General features: G+C 36.1%; 1 protein-coding gene across 3 annotated transcripts; it reads left to right on the forward strand.

The window, feature by feature from the left end:
• Positions 1–1,120: 1,120 nt before the first annotated feature.
• LOC143035246 (MTOR-associated protein MEAK7-like) lies at positions 1,121–15,564 on the forward strand. 3 transcript variants are annotated; one of them, XM_076202032.1, is made up of 10 exons: positions 1,121–1,295; positions 4,454–4,602; positions 7,357–7,566; positions 7,699–7,848; positions 10,341–10,511; positions 10,682–10,816; positions 11,720–11,822; positions 12,519–12,640; positions 14,139–14,318; positions 15,081–15,564. In XM_076202032.1, the coding sequence occupies exons 2-10, from the start codon at positions 4,477–4,479 to the stop codon at positions 15,198–15,200; spliced, it is 1,317 nt and encodes a 438-aa protein (XP_076058147.1). In that variant the 5' UTR covers positions 1,121–1,295; positions 4,454–4,476; the 3' UTR covers positions 15,201–15,564. The 3 variants fall into 3 exon arrangements, with proteins under 3 accessions (XP_076058147.1, XP_076058146.1, XP_076058148.1); XM_076202031.1 differs by lacking the exon at positions 1,121–1,295 and adding an exon at positions 1,361–1,518; XM_076202033.1 differs by lacking the exons at positions 1,121–1,295; positions 10,341–10,511 and adding an exon at positions 1,361–1,518.
• The last annotated feature ends 353 nt before the right edge of the window (positions 15,565–15,917 follow it).

Below are 15,917 nucleotides of genomic sequence, written 5' to 3' on the forward strand. Positions count from 1 at the left end.
GCACGGACGAGGGCTCGTAGAAGGAAGGTCCCGGATGAAGACCTTCAAGTATTGTGGTCTGAGTGCGAAGGGCCGTTTGAAGCTTGGAGATGTTGTGCGTGAGGCGACTTGCAGGGGAACTAGTGTGGACTAGCTAGGACAGACCACCCGCTCGCACGGGATCGGTAGTTGTAGCAGCAGTTGCGAACGCTACCATTGCGCCGTGTGTGTGATTCACCATGGTTTTGGATCACGTGCTGGATTCGTCATCGACAGCTATTTCCCTCCCGTAAGAGAGCTCAGAGCTCATATATGACCGATCTATGGGTAATGTTGTGATCTCACACACGGGAAAGGGAGCGATGTTGGTGTCCCGTCTCTGTATCTCGCAATATCTAAATTGTTCTTAAATTCGTGTATGGTTTTTGCATACACTATCGTTTCGTCCAGTTTGTTCCATACATCCACCACTCTGGGGAAAACTGTTCTTTTTCAGGTCTCTTCTACAACTATCCTTTTTGAGCTCCCTTCCATGTCCTCTTGTATTTTTCGTATCCCATTTTATCAAATCTTCTCTATCAAGGACTTCCGTACCTCTCATCATTCTATAGATGGCCAACAAGTCTCCTCTTTCTCTTCTTTGTTCCAGGGTCGGTAGCTCAGGTTTTGGCAGTCTCTCTTCATATGACAGTTCTGAAAGTGGTGGTCTTAGTAGTTGCTTTTTAGATTCTTTAATTTTTTCTTACATTCTTTTCGGTACTGGGTGACCATAGTGTCGCTGTGTACTCCAGTCTTGGTCTTATCAGCGTGACTAGTAACTTATTCACCATTTCTTCTTCCAAATAAGTAAATGTCACTTCTATTAACCTCAGCAAGTTTCTCCGACAAATTTGTTTTTTTAATCAGGGGGCGTTTCCTTTGCGATGATTACTCCCAGGTCTTTTTTAAATCCCACTTTCTTTACATTTTTTTCACCGACTTTATGTTGTCTTGATATCCTGTTTTTACATTTTTCCAAATTCCATTATACCACATTTCTTGATGTTGAAGTCCCCTTCCCACTTTTGACTCCATTCCCAAATTTTGTTTTGATCTTTCTGCAACGACTCACTGTCTATTTCAGTTCTCACTTTTTTCATGCATGCGTGTGTGTGTGTATAAGATAAGCAAAGATAGTCAAATATGCATTTTAGAGAGATCGCAAATCGTTCAGTTATTTTATAAAATATTTGAGAAAGTGGCATAGGAATGAGATTCATCTTTCTGGATAGAGAGTGGAGCTTGATTTACATGATTGGTGGGAATTTCCTCACAAGGTAAGGCTGGCCTTACGTGTAACCACTTATCTATGGATGAACGAATGCAAAAGTTCTGACTCCAAGCTTAACGGCGAGTAGTGTAACTTTTCCCGTATACGAGTGCAGTGAGCGTGATCGCACCGACTTTTAATCGTTTGTTTTCATAGTCAGCTGATCATTCTGACACTCGCGTCAATGTAAATAGTACAGTTCAGCACTGGAAATAATTAAATTACGAGAGGTAATGTTTGAAATGTATGTGGTTGTAATGTTAATGTGTTGTGGATGATACTCATTTATAAAGAAAATTATGCGTAACTACAAGGTAGGCAGGTATTGAAAATAAATTAGTTAACTCAATAAGCATAAAAATTTATATTAATTATTGCTAGAGACCGTCACCATAAGGCCTATACTATGCAGTTGCATGTCCCTTACCACTTGTCATCCCCATCCATAAAGTTATAATTCCAGAATCAGGCAAGCACAAAAATTTCATACCAAATTTACATTGTCCAATAGATCCTAACTAATAGAATTGTTACTTGAAATGAAAGGGTAGCTATCATCATGATCATGCCTAGGTACAACATTCAATGTTGCATTCGTGAACTTTTGCATTCGTGAACTTTTGCATTCATGAAAAAATGCAATGTTACATTGCATTTTTTCATGATAAGTTTTTAGAAGTGCACACCAACATGATACAGCAATAGAAAATTGAATACTCATTTTATAAACTATGTCAATGTATTATACATTTTTCTTGGCCGAAATCAATAACAGAAAATATTGCTGAAAGCAATGCAATAATAAATGGAGCAACGACAGCTGCTTGAGACATCATCTTTGGGTAAAATTTTACTTTCAACCATTGTTGGAATATAGCAATACAAAATTAAATAGTAATTTTGTAAATTAAAATGTATGAACGTAATATGCAATTTTGTGTGCGGAAATGAAAATAAAAAAAGTTGCTAAAACAGATTTCTTAAGTAATGAAGTCGTGTAGTACGAATGGTACGCCATGTTTGTTATGGTAGATTCCGACGTCGGAGAAATGAAAGGACGATAAATTTGTCTAAAGTAAACTAAACTAACCTAACCTAACCTAACCGGTAAAATTTTACTTTCGACCATTGGAGGAATATAGCCATACAAAAGCTGAGAGAGTGGTTGAAAAGCCCGCCAACGTCTCTCACGACGACGACGACGAGGACCAGCCGGATGATATCTAATTTGCAGGTAATGATTTTAAACACAGGTTAGGTTAGGTTAGTTTAGACAAATTTATCGTCCTTTCATTTCTCCGACGTCGGCATCTACCATAACAAAATGGCGTACCATTCGTCGTACACGACTTCGTTACTTAAGAAATCTGTTTTAGCAACTTTTTTATTTTCATTTCCGCACACAAAATTGCATATTTCGTTCATACATTTTAATTTACAAAATTACTATTTAATTTTGTATTGCTATATTCCTACAATGGTCGAAAGTAAAATTTTACCCATCTTTGTTTTGATAGATGCGCTGGTCAAAGGAATTTAAGCATGAAAAATTCATCTAATCTTACCTAACCTAACCTGTATCTAGTAATGTATTACTTGTAATTTTAGAGGTCATCAGGGGCATCATCATTGTCAGGGGTGTTGGTGGCTTGTTTTGGCATCCAATTGTACTGGAGTGTAGAGGATTTTCATAGCTTGAGGAAAAGTATGAAGCTCAGCTTCATAGCACCTTTTTGGAAAATATGTAGCATGGTGAAGTCACTTGGAGTGGGAGAACACCTGGTACACAATGTCAACACTCTTGCAGGGCTGAAGTAATTCACCTAAAGACCAGTACTAAAGGACACAATAAAAGAGGCTTCATGGTGGCATATGTTCTGCCCCAAGACAAGAGCTTGGGATGAAACTGAATATCAGAAATGTTAAAGGATACAAATCCTTTCCTAAAGAAAAACATTTAGTAACATAGTCCTTATTGGAGATTTTAATTGTGGTGACATCAATTGGGAAGAATGGGAAGCAAGCAGCAAAGCAGATTCCTGTTGAAGTACACTATTGAGTATGGCAATGGAGAACACAATGACCCAGTGGGTAAAAGAAGTGACCTGGGTAAGAGGAGATGACACTCCCACAAGATTAGATCTGATACCAACCAAGGAGCCAGACATCATCTCTCGTTGAACTACCTTTGCCCAGTAGGAAAAAGTGACCAAGTTACAACTGAATTTCAGCTATAGGATGAAGTAGAGTCAAGGAATAAATCACACAGGCAAGAGAGACTAAATTTTAGGAAAGCATATTACTTAGGGTTGAGAAAATTCTTTGAAGAACAAACTGGAAGAAATTCATGAATACCACAGAAACAAGGAGGAAATGGGAAATCTTGACATTTGCAACCTAGGAGTGAACTAACATTGCCAACTGGCCTATAATTTGAGTTGTCTTCTTACTTCCACCTTTGTGAATTGATACCACATTAGTCCTTTTCCAATCAAGCAGTACTATGCCTTCTTTTAATGAACACACAATAAGACTGTGAATCTTGTCTGCCAGTTGTTCCTTGCATTCTCTAAGTATCCAATTTGAGATCCCATCAGGTCTTGAAACTTTTGTCACATCCAAAGATCTCAGAAGATTGAGCACTTCCCTCATTTCTACATTTATATATTCCAAACTCCTGAATTTTTGCTCCCCTCACGTCCCTCCAAAGAGTTGCTCTCCTTTTTGAAGACAGAAACTTTCATTATTTCTGTCTGAGCTGTGTGTGTGTGTGTTTTGTGTGTATTTATGTGTTTTTGTGTGTGTGTGTGTGTGCAGTGTCCAGATCTTTTTGCAACAGCTGACAGTCATCTTTGTTCAACACACTTCTTATGGTCTTAGCATCATCTACAAACAGGTTAAAACAGTTTTTATTAATATAGATAAGAAACATTTTAGGGACTTTTCTGGTCACTGCTCTACATCCAGACGTTCCTTTACTGCTGTTTTCATGTACCAGCTATTCAGAAAGTCTCATCCATTCAAGTAGTTACATCTTGGTCCTTTAGTATGCTCTAGTTTCCACATAAGACAACTGTGAGTTTTTTTTTTATTAAAGCTATATATGCTTTGAAATGGTACATGTAATATCAAAGTTTGTTACCTGCTCCCTCTTCACTCCTGTAGGAACAGGAGCAACAGCAGCAGTGATGGGTGCAGAAACCAGTAAGGGGCAGACCAAGGAACACTTTACACTAAAAGAGCAGCAGATATTAAATAACTTCTTGAAGAAATTGTCTGGTGGGAAAGACCAGCTTGCAGTAAAGACACTTAAGGTTGTTATAATCTTGTATGTTTGTCATTGTTTTGGTATTTAGTATATACATTTTTTTTTTTTTTTACGTGTTTTAGTGTGGAGCTATGGAAATAATTTTATTCTATATAAGAATTTATGGGGAACAGTTGTAGGAGCCTGCATGTGGTGGTCCTGCAAGATGGATGTTTGAGAGAATCATCTTGCTGCCTATCTTCACATCCCAATTGGTTTCCAGACTGGTTCCATGATCTGTCTCCTTCAGCTTTGAATATATTTTGTCCATTTATTTTTCATATGAAGAATTGACAGCTACTGGCTGCTTCACTTTTCTTCCTCCAATGAGCCAGTGGTATAGAAACAGACCCACACTAATTCGAAATGGACTGTAGTTTTTTTTGTTTTTTTTTTATAGGTCTGTGGGTGGACCTGAGGACTATTACTACTACTAATATAATAATAATGATTGTTGTTTCAATGAGTTGCACAGGCTGGAAACTTACAGCCCTAGTGTCTGGCAATGATCTTTAGGCTCTCCCATAAGTCTCTGGGAAGAATCTTTGCATTATTGTCTGTGTTGTATTAGTGTGAGATAATTTCTGTATCATTGGGTTATATAGTACAGGGGAGGAAGCAGTCACCAGTTGTCCATTCCCTCTATGTGAAAAAGTGGAAGAAATACAGTACATTGAACTTGATGGATATCTTGGGCTCATTCCAGAAACTGAGTGTCAGGCCCTCAGGGCTATACCGTCAGATGGAGATAAGAGTGTTGATATATTTTGAAGATGGGTAGCAGAAAAATGATTCTCTCTTATGTCCACTAAAACCAGCTACCAGTCTTTGCTAACCACTTTACTGTGGAGCTGCATGATTCCAGTCAGTGGAACTTAAAGCAGCAGTTGTTACATTTTGCATTTTAATCATACTTATTTCATCCACAAACTAAACACAGATGCCAGCACTCACCCTCCATCCCCCTCCCCATCTTAAACAAAAATGTGGAAGGTGTAATAAAGAAATTGAAAAAATCCCACATAGAAGGCTCAAATATCTATCAAAAACACTTCAACCCAAATACAATAAAGGCTTTGACATACATTTTCTACTACTTTTAACTGTACATCAGAATTACATCAGTCTGGAAAAGGACAAATATAATACCCATATTGGAACCAAACAAACTACTGGGAAAACCAGCATCCTACAGACAGTTCTCATTACTGTTCACCATATCCAAACTGATAGAAAGATTAATTGCAGAAAGAACTATAGTCTGCTCATTTCAAACCAAAGTTGATTTAAGGACCACTCCAGCATCCTTCTCATTGATATCCCACAAATACTGGAGGGATTTACTAAGAAAACACCACAAAGAACAGTCATGGTGGCAGTAGACATAGATAAGACATTTGATGAGGTTCCCATATACATACTCTTTGAAAGTTAGGTGATGTAAAGAAAAATGTAATTAAGACACCCCCCCCCCCCAAGAAATCATTAGATTATAATGGTGGCTAAAACAATTATATATTTTGATCACCTTCATTTGAATAGTACTATCTTTTTATTTTCATTGATCATTACTCGTGAATGTAATTATAACTAACAAAAGAATCTCGGACCAGAGTTCAACTAATATTATGACATGCAAAAAAGTATTTGTTGTAGCGTGACACAGAATTTTTGGCATGTAACATGAATCATCAGCCTCTTCAGATGAGGCAAATGAGTTACCTACCTGGTATCCTCAAGTCAAAAAATAAATAAATAAATAAATAAGAAACAAAAAACAAAACAAAAAATCTCCACAAGTCCTTGTCCTTGTTGCCAACTGTGCACTGCCACCTCAGTTATGTCGACAACTAAAAGGAAAGATGGGGAGGGGGGCACCTCATGATTTACGGGTAGCAGGAGTTACAATCTAATTGATCTCTGAATATCCTATATAAACATACAAATATATATAGTTATATGAAAAAGAATAATTTTGGCATTACACAGATAACCATGAATCAAATAAAAAATCCAGTCATAAAATTGAATGGCCAAATGTATCCATTGGAAAAAGAACCCCAAAACGGTGGGCCTCACTTTTGATACTTGTATGATCTTCAGCCCATACATCAAAGACTTAACAGCAAAAGTCAAAAAGAAAATAAACATACAAATACAAACTCAGGTCAACAATAAGAAACCAGTTGCATTCTACAAACAGTTCTTGAGAATCACTCAACTATGCCTCTACAGCATGGTTCCCAACAGTCAAGAGAGACAGCCTACAAATTACACAAAAATAAAAGAATGAGAATGATAATAGGATGCACCAAAAATATCTCAGTAGAACATCTGCATATAAAAAACAAAATCCTTCCCACAGGACATCACATAAAAATGATAAATACACAGTTCTTTGTTGGAGCCCTCAACCCTACATGCTGTCGCGATGCCAGAAAACCCTTGAATCATTCCAGCACAAGTAACAAAAAAAAGCAGCATATTACTCAAACATCTACGAACTTCTACTTGCACCACAAACATGTCCATACAAAAACACATTTGCACCCTGATCACAAAACAATCACTTCAAGGTGTTCAGGATTTTCAGCCAAAAAATGTATAAAGGTATATATATATATATATATATAGATATATATATATACATATATATATATATATATATATATATATATATATATATACATATACATATTAAGGTCTCTATGTCCAGTGAATACTAAGTAATCACAAGATATTTCCATGGCTTATTTTACAGGAACACATCACCCAGAAGGTCAATGATGAATTTTCCACAAGGCTTGTGCATGCTCTGGTTATAAAGAAGGATGTAACTGTGATTCCAATTTCCTCCTTAATTACAAGACTTGGATCATTGTTGAAAGGTGATTTGGAGAATAAAGTAGCCTTATTACTAAATCTTGCTGGTGGCAATAGTGAAGGCATAAGAAGCACCCAGTTGATAAAGGTTGTGTTTTCTGCAATTTTTTACTTTGTTGTCTTGTGTGATTTACGGAATTACAATGATTATGATATATAGTTTTGTCTATACTCATACTGTTTGTACCTGTGTATTCATACTGTTTTTATTTTATTTTAGTATATCTCATCGGTATTAGAAGCCTATATTCAATTTGCCAGACCACAAGGCAAAGGAATTGGATGGTCCAGTGGTACACCAGACCAGATAGAGGCAGTTGCCCAAGCAATACTCCATGATCTGCTTTTTGAAAGCAAGAGTTTCAAAGAGGCAAGTTAAGAACTTTTTTAAGATTTCTCATAAGAAAAGATAAATGGAAGTTCTTTCAAGGTTATGCAAGCATCTAAGTCTATCTGTACACAAAGAGAGGGATTGAAAAGACCTACAAGAATATTATTTTTTCAAGACAAAGTATTCACCAGTATGCTTCTGTCTCAGCTTTTTTAAGATTTCTCATAAGAAAAGACAAATGGAAGTTCTTTCAAGGTTATGCAAGCATCTAAGTCTATCTGTACACAATGAGAGGGATTGAAAAAAACAACAAGAATATTATTTTTTTCAAGACAAAGTATTCACCTGTATGCTTCTGTCTCGGCTCTTCATAACAACATAAGCCATTTTCAATCAGCTGACAACTTCATTCAGATCCTCAAAATAGTATCCTACCCCCAAGATAGGTTATTCTGTCTCAGAACTCCAGATACAGCAAGATGTATGTCACTTTCATTCCAAGTAATTTTATATATACATACATATATCAAAAGACTCATTACCTGTTTAAGAGGGATAGTCAAGTCAAAATACACACCCATCTTGCACCAGTCCCACACTTGTCCAATAAAGCCATTTGTTGTTCCTCCCATCTTAGCTCTCTCAAATACACCTCCACATCATGGTTCCCAACAATCGGCAAATGGAACACAAACACTTTACAGTGCAAAATGGAGCACTGAGAGTAATAGCAGAATGCACCAGGGCCACCTCTATAGGGCACCTACATACCAAAATCAAAATCTCTCAATACAACATCACATGAAAATGACAGGAACACAGTTCAATGCCAGAACCATTAACAACTTACACCCTTCACATTACATCTCACAAGCATCACCAACAGAGTACATACATCATACATGCACTTGCCAACATTGCAGACTACAGCTATTCTTACAAAACCATGACCAACATCTGGAAACATGGGAAAATGATCACATTCCCAAAACCTAGCAAAAACCCAACAGTTCAGCATCATACCACCCAGTCACACTTCCCTGAACCCCCTCCAAAGTCATAGAACACATACTACAACTCATCACGCTACATATCCCCCTTGCCAAATCACAACATGTGAAAAAGTAAATGTAAATAGAGGCTTTGAAACCCCAAGAGGGGTTAGTAGATTGTACTTTGATGACCCATTTTCTGGCTTTGGTAAGTATGAAAAAAAAGAAATTTGAGTCAACTCGTAGACATGGAAAGGGAGATGAATTTTAATAGAAACTTGTGGGAGAGAGAATTTTTTGTATTATATGAAATTATGATTTTTTTATATTCATATCTTTTCTATTTATATTTAATAAAAAACAGGTTGGGGTGACTGATAGAATTATATTTGTTCTTGGAATGATTTCATTGTTCTTATTAAACAATGATTTTTGAGATGATGACATCATGCACCCCTTTGTATCCTCCTTATGCCTCCCTGGGTGGGGGCATGCCCCCTTATTTGGAAACCACTGCTATAGACCAGTCTTCTTCCTCTCCTCCATATTTCAACTGATAGAAAGATCTCTGAAAGAATCAAAATACATCTGTCCACTTTCTCTTATCAATATTGATACAAGAAGGGCCACTCCACCAGCACACTTCTCAAAAAATCACACAGCAAGTACTGAAGGGATTTAAAAAGAGAGCATATATGACTGTGACGGCTTCGGTCTGTGCCAGTAGTAGCTGATGGACCTGTTCCAAGCCTGTAGCCGCTTGAGGGGACTGACGGCTGGACTGTGGGGTCTGAGTTGGTAGACATGGGGGATGACCAGCCATGGTGAATGCATAGATCCATAGGGCTGTCACTGTGCCATATATGATAGGTGAGTGATACACAATCATGGGTGCTGTCTTTATTGATGCCCAAGGCCAACCAACTACAGCGTGTTACCACAGGCTTGCTGCCTGCGGGGCCCAACATATCCTACAGAGCACCACCAGGAAAAAGTTATGGTGGTAATAAACATAAATAAGGCATTCAATAATACCCCAAATACATCCTCTCAAATCAAGATCATAGAAATACACCCACAGCAGTGTCTTCTGTGTAATAGTTGCATCTGAAGCAATTAGTCTTTTGCCAGACCAGTTCTTTGTTGGTACTGTTCTAATGCAGGATGATGACTCAAATGTAGGCATACCAATGTAATTCTTACTTGTCTTGGGAGTGATTTTGTGGTTGGGTTGATAATGGGAGAGTTCAATGGAGTATAAAATTTTGAAATTATCATGAGGTCCTTGTTTTGTGATCCAGATGTGTATATGTTTTTGAAAGGACATGTTATGTTGTGCTGGAGTTATATTTTATTGCTTTCATTTGGCCATTTTTGTGTGATAATGTGTGAGGGGGACTTAAGGCCTCCTGTGTAGAACTACATGCCTTATTCAAGTGCTGCTGTATGGGAAGGATATTTGGTTTAAAAGTGTAGATGTTTTGTACAGCTAATTTAATGCCCTGTTTTGCTCCTAAATGTTCTTCAATTTGTTATCAGGTATGGGAAAATCCAGTTGAAGATCGAAACATTGACTACAGTGCAGTGGAAAAATGGTATATTGGTTCATCTATGTTTGCTAATCTTCATCAGGAAGTTCTTAGAAATTGCTTTCCATATGCACCCCCAGTACCCATTTCTTTTCTTCCACAAATTTCACTTACCCCAAAGGTGTGTTTACTATGACATGTAACTGTAGAATCTTTTTCATTAGAGAATTGGAGAATAAATGAAGTGTTACTGTAAATAATTTCCTCTTAATAACATTTTTTTTAAAGTAATTTGCATAATTCATAAATTGTATGAATAGAAGTTTTATAGTTTTTCACAAATGTTCACAGGTATTTCCTGATCTACTCTGTGCTGAGGAAACCCTGTTCCTTAACAGTTGTCTTCCAGCAACCTTACAGCATGAATGGCGTTTCATCTATTCTACCTCCACACATGGAATGAGCTTCAGTCTCTTTATGAAACAGGTATGTCCCACAAATCAAATTATGTCTCTTGATGTGATCACTGATTCTATTAGCTATAACTGATTCAAGCATTTTACTTATAACTAATGTCAAACTGATTGGCCTGTAGTTGTACATACATACATATACCAAGGGCTTTTTCCCCCCTTACAAGGAAGGTAGCCAAAGTCAAAGGCATAAATCCACTCCAACCCATTTCATCCCCACATACTCTACTTCCATTCACCATCCCTCCCTCCCTCTTTTCTTGGCTCCTCCTGGATGACGAATCATCCCTGCATCTCGCCCACCATCCTGGGTCAGAAGCATTGCATCAAGATGCAGCTGTGATGCATGAGGGGGAGTGGGTGGGGGATGGAGGGTGAGGAGGTATGTATTAGAAATAATTTGACGTAGCCCGAAGGGATTTCTTCCCATCTTCTCCTTTTCTGCATGAGGGAGCGGAGAGGGGGGGTCGCCAAATTAATGAAGCAGCCTTGCTGTGTATGTGCTGTGTCTTACGACACTGCTTCTGACCCAGGGCAGTGGACAGGATGCAGGTGATGACCCGTCATCCAGGAGGTGCCAAGATGAGAGGGAGGAGGGTGGAGGGGATCGGAATATGTAGGGGATGGAATGGGTGGGAGTGGTTTCTATGCCCCCTGTGTAAGGGGGGGAAAAGCCTTTGGTATATGTATATATGTGTATGTATATATTATATATATATATATATATATATATATATATATATATATATATATGTATATATATATATATATACATATATATATATATATATATATCAAGGGTTTTTGTTCTAAAAAAAAAGTAATAAAGGCATTAGAGAAACCATACTGCATGTGTAATATTTACTACATAAACAGAAATTCTATACATGTAATATGTTTATGCATCTCTTACAAGATTGTGGACAAAGGCCCAACATTGCTGATTCTTGAAGACCAATCAGGAAATAGGTTTGGAGCATTTGCCTCTGAGTCATGGCAGGTGCGGCCACAGTTTCATGGCAAGTAATGTAACTATAATGTTATTTACATTATTATAGTTTTTATTTATTCATTTCTTATTATTATGATTTTTTTTTTTCACATTCGACCTAGATATGGACCAAAAGTTCTCCTGACGGAATGCTCCGCCTTTGTAATCCTTTGTAATCCTTTATTGTATGATACATAAGATATATGATAGTATGATATATGGCATAAAAGGGAATGTTTGGGTAAATTGCAAGATAGAAACAAGGAGACGTAAGTAAATCTATCTCAGTGCAACTCCTTGGAATACGTTTGGAGCCCTCAGACTCGACCACCTTTCAGTTATCACCACCAAAAAATTATAAACCCAATTGGCCACAGACACACATACACTAATTACAAAAGAGCAATCCAGTCCACCATCATTGTACCTTCCTTTTTTAAACACTCTGCATGACATTCATCTAACTCAAGTGCCTCTCTTTTTTTCTTTTTGTTTTTTTTTTTTTTTTTTTTTTTACATCTTATACAAATCACTATTATTCAACCCAGATTGAAAGGGTTATTGCTATATCAGTTAACTCCTTCATTCTTATAATACTTGTTAAAAGTACCTATTGATTTAATTTTCCTGAGGGTGAACCTACAAGCATAAACATCAAATTATGGTTAGTGATCTTGCATCCAGTGTTATAGTTAAAACTTTCCTTTCATTGTTTGTATTTCAGGGACCCATGAATGCTTTATGTTTGCCTTGTCACCAAGAGTCGGAGTTTTTCATACAACGGGTTATAACACAAACTTCATGTACCTTAACTACCTTGAGAAGAACACAATGCCTAATGGCCTGGTATGTATTTACCTAGTTGTATTTTGCGGGAAGGGGAGCTATGCTCGTGGTGTCCCGCCTTTGTATCTCGCAGTGTCTAGTTTACTTTTAAACTCATGAATGGTTTTGGGAAATATATCTTGCTGTTTTCAGGTATTTTAAGGATATCAGTACATGTATATCAAAATAATTAAGTTAGACTGATTTATTTATTTATTTATTCATTTATTAATTTTTTGTAAATTATAGACAGCATGAAACTAATCTGTACCAACTTTTATGGAAATCCATTGAAAAATGGAACAAAAAATTGAATACTGTGATGTCTTTTATTTTTCTTATCTTAGTAACTATTAGAAACTGTGAGCTATTGATTTTTTTTTTTTAGGAAACTAGAATCTTTGGTAAAGATTATCTTTTGAACTTATTGCTCTATGTCTAAAAGTTACATCATACTGGATATGTCTTTGAGAATACCCAAATTTTGTAAAAAAAAAAAAAAAAAAAAGTTTGCATAATTATATTGCTAAAAGAGTTATAAGCATAAATGTGACAAAAATACTGTTACTGAGATTGAGCTGCAAAGATAAAACAAAACTTTCACTCTCTGTATAAAAGAAAATTATTAACACTATCGATGAAAAATGGATACATACTGGTAAATTAGATATCATAAATGAAGTGCACTGTTTTGTGATATTTTTCACATTTATATTGCTTTATCCCAAAAATTTGATTGGCTTTTACCAGGGCATTAACCCTTGGGGCATTACAGAAACAGTGATTCTTGTTGGGGTTTTGTTTCACCAGGGATGAGCCATTTTCAAACATTCAACAGAATCCCTAATTACATTATGACCCACAAAAAAAAGTGTCAACATTAACACTTGAGGAATTCACAGCGAATACTTCATGTTTCTTACCTTCACATTTCACTGTAATATATGTTGACAGAGGTACGATGTACCCTTCTAAAATTTTATATAGATAAAAAAAACATCAAATGTAAATGTGCAATAGAAAGCTAGAGTGATCTACCAACTGAACCAGAATAGGAGTGGGTACATGGCCTTAGCATTTACCTCCCTTAAAAAGAAAAAAAAAAAAAATGGCCCTCCTACAGATCTCCCTGGGAAGAAATGTTGGACTGTTGTCTGTGTTGTATTTGTGTGGGAGCAAGAAAACAGTTACTGATTGTCTGCTCTCATTATGTAGGTATAGGAAATATGATAGATGTTGAAAGATATCTTGACCCAGATCCAGAGATAAAGTGTCAGCCCCTCAAGGCTGCACCTCTAAAGGGAGGTGAGGGGGTTGATGGTACAGGGGATGAATGTAATATAAGGAAAAGTAAAGTATCAGTAAAGGATTTAATTCACTTTTAGAGGTATCATGATTGTCACCCAGCTGTTGCATTTAAGGTTGATTAATTATATTTTCTTGAGAGTATTACTGTTTTGTTATTGTGACTGCAGTACAAATAAAGTCATATTTACTACTACCAATTGTATGATTACAGGGTATAGGTGGAAGAGAAGAACTCTTTGGGATTTGGTTAGACTATGACTTTGGCAAAGGGAAAATTGCTCCTACCTGCACAACTTTTAGGAGTCCCCAACTGTCTCCTCACACAGACATTGATGTAAGAAGACTTGAAGTTTGGGCACTTGGTCCTGAAGAGGAGGATTCAGATGAAGAGGTAAAACATGTTATGCTTTAGTACAAGTTGGTTGACCAAGTTTATATATCCTTGGAAGTAAAACAATATTCTAGAGAGAAGTGAAACAAATGGGTAGAGAAAAGAGAATAAAGGGGATGGATGGACAGTTGTTAATGGGTAAGAAGGTGTTGAGAGAGAGATTACATTATATATATATATATATATATTTATATATATATATATATATATATATAGATTACATATATATATATATATATATATATATATATATATATATATATATATATATATATATATATATATTGAAGGGGAGAAGCATAAAACACCAGACTCAAATTGGGAGGTTTAATGCCTGACATGTTAGTCCTAGTCCTAGGACCATCTTCAGGGACTAGGACTAGGACCAAAACGTCGGACATCAAACCTCCCATTTTGAGTCCGGTGTTTATGGTTTTCCCCTTCAACATGGATCCCAGACTCCAGATCTTCACACACATACATATATGTATATATATATATATATATATATATATATATATATATATATATATATATATATATATATATATATATATATATATATATATATATATATATATATATATGTATATATATATATATATATATATATATATATATATATATATATATATATATATATATATATATAAATCCACGCTGTTCTTCCCCAATAACTTCTGTTCCCTTTCTAACATTATGTATAAGTTGTAAAGCTGAAACTACAACCAGGATATCCCTAAAAATATTATTTTATCACAGGAGGGCACCCGGAAGAAGAAGAGTGCACTAGACAAGGATCCTGAGGCAAGAGCCATGCTGGAGATGATGGGACGAGGACCAGTTAGTGATGGCTATAGGGATGAGGAACCTGAAGATTAGATGTTCAGCTTGTAGAATTTGATTCGTTGATGGTTATAGAAGCAAGTTAAAAGATTGAACAAATTTATTAGATACTGATTTGATATCATCTTCATTATGATAATATTGAAGAGTGACTAAGTCTTGTCAGTATGTTATGATGTTCATATTCATTGTATTTTATAGCATATAAAATATAAAGAAATTCAGGAATTTGAAGCAGTGTCTATAATTCTTGTACATATCAATGTTAAGATTATTAACAAGCACTTAGCTTGTCCCATATACCCCACCCCATCCCCAGATTTCTTTCCATAGAAAATAGTCAATGTGGAGTAGAGGTTTTATGTGAAGATAGGACTTGTTAATAAAAGCTAGAAAAATATTTTTGTACAATTTTATTAAAAAACAAAATGTTCAAAAGTTTTATTCAAAATGCTCATAAGACATTCAGCCCTCACATCGTGGACCTGATTGCAAGAAAACAATCAATAAGATGGCAAATTTATTAAGGGTGTCAACATACGGACCATAAACAGAGTTCATGAAAAGTTGCAACCTTAGAAACTGCCATACTGAGATTCAGTCAACATCAAATGCAGATCAAACCATTGTAGAAGCAACAGGAATTTTAAAGTACCTGAATGATGATAATTTCAAGTTTTGGTAAGAGCTTTTTCATCAGATTATGCCTCATATTGAAATAATTTACAACCAAATGCAGTCACAAGAAATTAG

The sequence above is a fragment of the Oratosquilla oratoria genome, chromosome 18, assembly GCF_046742065.1.
Source record: "Oratosquilla oratoria isolate Oo_2021 chromosome 18, ASM4674206v1, whole genome shotgun sequence".
Classification (NCBI taxonomy): Eukaryota; Metazoa; Arthropoda; class Malacostraca; order Stomatopoda; family Squillidae; genus Oratosquilla; species Oratosquilla oratoria.

Bases quoted from the DNA above. Each gene is read 5' to 3' on its own strand.
- LOC143035246 (XM_076202032.1), top strand. From the start codon at position 4,477: ATGGGTGCAGAAACCAGTAAGGGGCAGACCAAGGAACACTTTACACTA. The intron at 4,603-7,356 runs GTTGTTATAATC...CTTATTTTACAG, and splicing joins TTGCAGTAAAGACACTTAAG to GAACACATCACCCAGAAGGT. The intron at 7,567-7,698 runs GTTGTGTTTTCT...ATTTTATTTTAG, and splicing joins GAAGCACCCAGTTGATAAAG to TATATCTCATCGGTATTAGA.